The sequence below is a fragment of the Trichoderma citrinoviride genome (assembly GCF_003025115.1).
Source record: "Trichoderma citrinoviride strain TUCIM 6016 unplaced genomic scaffold BBK36scaffold_36, whole genome shotgun sequence".
Classification (NCBI taxonomy): domain Eukaryota; kingdom Fungi; phylum Ascomycota; class Sordariomycetes; order Hypocreales; family Hypocreaceae; genus Trichoderma; species Trichoderma citrinoviride.
The window spans coordinates 1,261-8,559 of NW_020194744.1; the positions used below are offsets into that span (position 1 = coordinate 1,261).

General features: G+C 19.9%; 1 protein-coding gene across 1 annotated transcript; it reads right to left on the bottom strand.

Annotated features, from left to right (window-relative positions):
* Window positions 1-6,934: 6,934 nt before the first annotated feature.
* Window positions 6,935-7,087, bottom strand: BBK36DRAFT_1131263 (hypothetical protein; the record flags this gene model as incomplete). Its single annotated transcript, XM_024891947.1, has 1 exon — window positions 6,935-7,087. A coding segment is annotated over one exon (153 nt), but the record flags the coding sequence as incomplete, so codon positions are not given.
* Window positions 7,088-7,299: the final 212 nt, after the last annotated feature.

Consider the following 7,299-nt stretch of genomic DNA (forward strand, 5'->3'; position numbering starts at 1 on the left):
TTATTAAATTAAAAAGCTTTTTAAAAGTAAACTTATTATTATTAAATCTTTTATAATTAAGCTTTATTTTAATATTTATTAATAAGCTATTAAAAATAAAGCTTATAGCTATTAAGTCTTTTTATTTTTAAGTATTTCTTTTTACTTAAGTGGCTGTCTTTATATAAATATTTATACCTTTAATTAAGTCTTAAATGCCTAGTAATATAGTATTAATTTTTAAGGTCTGCTATTAGGTATTCTAGTTATTAATATTATATAGCTATATTATTAATAAAAGGAAATTTATCTTTATAGCCTTTAAGGCATTATTTATTATAAATATTATTATATTAAGCTAAAGATTAAAAATAGTATAAGGTTAAGGTTAAGGGTTATTATAAAATAAAGAATTAAAAGAAAAATATTCTGCTATTTAGTTAATAAATTATTAAAAAAGGAAAAAATAATATCTTTAAGAAAATAAAGTCTTTAAGGTTTTAAAGAAAGTAAAAGAGAATAAGGTAATTAAAAATAAATTAAAAAAATATAATTATAACTTAGTAATAGTTAAAAGGTAATAACTTAGTATTAAAGAAGGTAATAACTTAGTATTAAAAGAAGGTAATAACTTAGTATTAAAGGTTATAATTATAAGCTGTAGTTAAAATAGGCTTATAATTTATAACAACCCTTAAAAAAGAAAATAAACTTAATTTAACTAACTAAAGCTATTTAAGGAAAAATAATAATAAATAGGCTATACTATAGTAAACTATAGTCCTAATTAAGATTATATACTAAGGTATATATAATAATAATAATATTTATACTTTATAATTATAAATATTAATATTATTAAAAGGTAATAGGATTATTATTATTTTATTATTTTTAAAGTCTTTATTTATTAAACCTAAGGTTAGTTATCTCTTTATTTTATTAAAAACAAAAAGGTTTAAACCTAGGAGTTTATTAAGGCTTATATTTTAATATATTTAAACTGCTATTATTTTTATTATTATTTTTAAACTTTTTAAAATCCTTATCTATTTTAAAAACACTAGCTATACCTTAAAGCAGCTATTAGGTTATTTAATAATAGTAATCTTAACTATTTTAGTTAATAGCTACTTTTTAGCTTATTTAAGTTAGTTAATTAGTTTTTATTTATTATAATAAAGTTATATAATAGTCTTTTTAAAATATAATAAGATTAGTAAAATTAGCTATTAGCTATATAAAAGATTAATACTTATTAATTCTTAATATTTTTAATAATAGCTAAGCTTATAACTTATTAAAATATATATTTAATAGCTTTACTTATCTTTATTATTACTACTTTATTTAAGTAAAAGTCTAGCTTTTACTTATACTTTATAAATAGTTAACTTTTATAACCTTATATACTAGTACTTTTTATATTAATGCCTTTATTTTTAATAATAAGAATATAGTAACTTAGACTAGGCTAATAACTTAAACACTTACTAGTTAACTTTTAGTTATATATTTAATATTAAAAGCAGTAAGATAAGCTAGTTATTAAGAAGGCAGATAATAATAGTATTATTAAGCTATAAAGCTAAGTATATAGCCTAGACTAATATTATTAAAAAAGCTATTTAGTTATAAAAACTCTTTATTAAATTATAAACTAATATTTAAAAAGATTAAGATAAAGTAGCTAAGTTCTTAAATATAGTAGTTACTTACTATTATAACTAAAAAGTAATTACCTTAATAAAAAGCTTAACTAATTATAAAGGATTAAAGTATATTAAGACTTAATACTATTTTATATATAAAAAAGTTAAGAAAAAGAGGTTAAATTAAAATATATCTTAATAAATAAAATAATAGTAAATAAATTAACTAAGCTATTAAAAAAAGATTAATTTTATAAGTTTTATAAAGCCTTTAGCTTAAAAGGGATTATTATTATTATTAAAAATAAGGGCATTAATATAAAAAGTATTAATATATAAGTAGTAAGGGGGTTAATTTATTTATAAGTATAAGTAAAAGCTATATACTATTTAATAAAAGTAAAATAAGTAAGATAATTAATAAATATTTTAATAAGTTATAAGCCTAGCTTTTACTAAATATTACTAAGTATTAGTACTCCTTTATTATTTAAATACTAATTTTACTAGCCTTACTATATCTTAAGCAGAGATTACTATATAACATATAATAGCTAAAGAAAGCTAATTAACTAACCTAGATTAAATAAGAGTTACTTATTAACTAAAACAGTTAAGATTGCCCTTTTTAAATAACTTAATAGCAGCTTTAAAGACTTTAAAGACTTACTGCCTATTTCTATAGCTTTTATAAAATAGCTAAAAAGGCTAAAAAACCTAAGAAGATAAAAATAAAAATAAAATAGACTTTAATTTAAATATAGTAAGGCTAATAAACCCTAGCTAAATAAATAAAAGTTATAAAAATAAAGATAAAAGAATATCCTTTATTCTATCTCCTTTAAGTAATATAAATATATTTAGCTATAAAGTTTATACTTTACTTCCTTAAGCTAATTAAAGACTAATATATAATATAGTATAGTAATATAATAACCTTAAGGATAGTATTATAGTAAGAGATATAATAAGCCTAGAAATTAAACTTATTATAGTTAATATACTAAGCCTAAAATTACTTTTAATATTAGAAAAATAAAAAGAATATCTTATTAAGAATACTAGCTAAAGCTAGTTATTAATTTAATAAAAGCTAATAACCTCTTAAGCTTTTATAATATTAAAGATAAAGTACTAGCTAGCTAATTAAAGGCATAAAGGAGTAAGTAGTAATAATATATTAGCATTTTAAAAATAACACTCTTAATCTTACTAAGTAAGATAATAAATAAAGAAAAAACAGTCTAATAAGTATTTTAGTAAGTAAAAGAGGAATTTTAAAAGTCTAGACTTAGTATACTATAAATAGTATATAAAAAATAAGAAAAATATAGCTTAATAACTATAGACTTTATTAAAGACTTTACTTAAAGGATTAAGACTATTTAAGAGAAGTTCTTATAAGTAAGGAGTTAGTATAAGCTTTTAAATAATTAATTTAATCTTAAAGTTTATTAATAAATATTAGAAAAAGGGGCACTAATATAAGAAGTATTAATATATAGGCTAGCAGGGGGTTAATCTAGTTATAAATATAAATAAAAGCTATAATCCTATTTAGCTATAAGAGGATAAGTAAGATAATTAATATATATTTTAATAGGTTATAAGCCTGGCTTTTACTTAATATTACTAAATACCTATATCTCTCTTCTACCTACTATTAATCTTATTACTCTTATAAGTCTTAAGTAGAAATTACTATATAATAAAGTTATAGTAAATAAACACCTACTAACTAACCTAAATAAGATAAGAGTTATTTATTAACTAAGATAAATAAGATTACTATTATTAAATAACCTAATTACTAGCCTTAATATATATTAGTCTCTCTTATAGCTCCTTAAAGGCTAAGAAGGTTTAAGAGACTAGGAAAATAAGGTTAAGGATATTAATAATACCTTAGACTTATTTAAATAACTAACTCTTAGTTAAATAAATAAAGACTATAAAAATAAAAGGATATTTACTATTCTTATACTACTAAGTAATATTAATATCTTTAAATATAAAGTCTATATACTATTATTATTAAGTTAAAGATTAAGACTAATATATAATATAGCTTAATAATATAGTAATTTAAAAAATAGCATTATAGCTAGAAGTATAACTAAACTAGAGATTAAACTAATTATAATTAGCGCATTTAGCTTAAAGTCTCTTTTAACCTTAAAAAAGCAAGAAGACTTTTTTATTTAAGAATAATAGCTAAAGCTTATTATTAATCTTATAAAGGCAGAGGACTTACTAAGTATTTATAATATTAAAGATAAGGTCTTTATAGATTAGCTTAATGCTTAAAAAAGTAAGTAAAGATAATATATTAGAATCTTAAAGATAATACTATTAATCTTATTAAGTAAGATAATAAGTAAAAAAAACACTATTTAAAGGGTCTTTTAGTATATAAAAAAAAAATTCTAAAAGTCTAGTTTTAGCGCCTTTTAAGCAGCTTATATAAAGTAAGGAGACTATAACTTTATATCCTTAAACTTAGTAAAAGACTTTACTTAGAAAATTAAGACTATTTAAAAGAAGTTCTTATAGGCTAAAAGTTAATATAAGCTTTTAAATAGTTATTTAATACTTAAATTTATTAATAGGCTAAGTAATTAATACCTAGTATAATATATAAACTTTTAAATAAATTATAACTTTAATATCTTCTTAATATTAAATAGCATTATTTAAAGTACTAAAGTTAAAAAGGTTAGGCAGAAAAGCAGTATAATAAGCATATAAGCTTTACTAATATAAAAACATATAGTATTAATAAATAAAGAAGACTTAATAATAATAAAGGTCTTATAGTATACTTACTATAATAAGATATATTATATAAAAGATATATACTAGGAATTATACTTAAAAAAGAAAAGATATTAAGATAATAAAAAGCAGTAGCAGACCTAATATCTTAACCTAAAGATAATTAAAATCCTTATATTATTTAGTAAAAAAAACACTACCCTCCTTTTATTAAAAACAGTAAGATTTAATAATAATAACTACTATATATCCTTCTAGGATGTTTTAGTATAGCCTTAAGGCTATATAAGTACTAGATTTAGGTTATAAATAACATACTATATACTATAAAAAGGAATTTACTTTAAAAACCCTTTATTTTTATAATAGTATACTTAATAGTATTAAAGACTTTAAGATTATAGTAAAAGGTATAGGTATAGTTATTTAATAATATATAAATTAAAATATATTAATTACTATTATATTTATAAATATTTTATATATACTTACTCTTAAACTAAACTTAATCTTAATAACCTAGCTTTTTAATCTAAAGGGGGAGATATATATATTTTAAAAAAGCTAGATAATTAAAAAAGGTAAGATTAAAATTATAATAAGGCATTTTAAAAAGCTTTTTATCTTTTAGACTAATACCCTTTTTATATAAGCCTTTATATTATATACTATTAACCTAAGGCTTTAACTTTAGTATAATTAAATAGGCTACTTTAGTAATAATAACCTTACTAGGCTAAAGGATATAGTAAATAAAATAAATATAATATAAGAATATTATTTATATAAACCCTGCCTTTAAGGTTAAATAAAGGAGAAACTATATTAAGAATAGCTAAGAAAAGGAGAATATATTATAAATATAGTTTATATTAATATTTATAGACTATTTTATATTATAAGGTTTAATAAAAAATAATACTAAATTACCTTTATTAATAAATATAGCAGATTTAGTAAGAATAAGGCTATTAAAAATAGATAAAGTGATTAAGAGTTTATATAGTTTTTTATTTAGTTCTTAAAGAATAAGAAACTATAAGAATGCTATTATTATATAGTTTACCTTAATAAGGTAAAGGAATTTAGTAGTTATAAACTTAACTACTAGGCTATATAATAAGAAATTATAATAAAGACATTACTTATAAAGTAATACTAAGTAAATAAGATTATAAAGAACTTTAATATTATAATTTATAATAAGCTGCTGCTTATGCTTATAAGTAAAGAGATATTAAAATAATACTAGCTAAAAGTATTAAAGACTATTAACTATTTTTAAAATTAAAGCTTATATAAGGCCTTAAATAAAATGCTATTTAAGTTTATCTTTAAGTAATAACCTAATATCTTAAATATTAAAATAATAAGTATAGCAGCCTAGTACTTTATTTTATAAGCATAGTAAAAAAAGCTTAATAAAAAAAGAATTAAATACACCCTCTTAGGCTTTATTAATAATAGTATTTATTATTTTTTAATATCTAGCAGAAGGGTTATTAGCTTATTAAATATACACTTTAAATCTAATGCTATATTTACCTAACCTAATCTTATATAATTAACAGATACCTGCTTTATAAGTATATAGATAAATAGTCTATTAATAATTAAAAAAAGGCACTAGAAATTAAATTCTATTTAGTCTATAATTAACATAATCCCTCTTTAATTTATTAAGCAGCTAGAGGTATTTAAACATCTTAAAGTTGTTGAAATATGTGTTAAATGGCTTGTATTGTCTCTACTAATCTTGACATATCTAGGCAGGACTATTGCTCTTACTTATGCTTTATAGATAGCTAAACCTCTATAACCTCTTATACTAGTACTTCTTATATAGGTGCCCTTATTTTTAACACTCTTACTTAATAATATAAGGAATGTAAAAATAAGCAATTGCTCTTACTGTTCTAATATTATAGAGTGTTACTTAACTAGGCTAGAATATACTCTTACTAGATTAGCTATTACTGCTAGTAAATGGTCTTTTTATTAGTAATCCTCTTTAAGCCTAGGGTTTTATAGAATTTTAAGAATTAGTCTTTTCCTAAAGGCTTTATTAAACTATCTGCTACTATCTTATCTATAGGGATATAGTTAAGTTTAACCTTTTTACTCTTAACTTTCTTATAAATAAAATAGTATTATATTTTAATATGCTTTAAGCCTTTATAATTTATTAGATTCTTTATAAGTGTAATAGCTCCTTAATTATTATAGTAGATAATAACTGTATTTAGAGATAGTAATAGAGATAGTAATAACTTTACTATTTATTCCTTTTAGAGATTAGCCTGTAATTCTATAAAGAGTCTTTATAGCTAGATTGCCTCTTTAATTATATTAGTTTAGGCTATATATTTAGCTTTATAGCTTAATAAAGCAGTTATTGCCTGCCTTTTTAATAACTAGCTGATTTTTTTACTGCTTATATTAAATATATAGCTAAAGGTTAATCTGCAGGTATTTAGGTCACTAGCCTAGTTAGAATTACTATATCTGCATAATAGCTGCAAGTTGCCTTAACACACTAGGCATAGCTCTTTTATCCCCTGTATGTATTTAAGGATATATTTAACTGCTTGCTTATATATATTATCTAGATTGCTAAAGTAGCGGCTAACTATAGATATAGTATAAGCAAGGTCTAGTCTTATTCTTAGCATTAGGTATATAAAGAATCTAACTATTAACTAATATTTTTTTTTTTTTTAGTTAGCTTAAGTAATTAGCTACTGCTTTCTCTAGTCTTTTTTTAACTATTAAGGTTAGTGTTAATATATATTCTGTTATATTATACTAATAAAGAACCTTCTAAATATAGCCTTATTAGTTAAGAATGATTATTTATGCTGTTTAGTTATATTAAATCTAAATCCCTAAATAA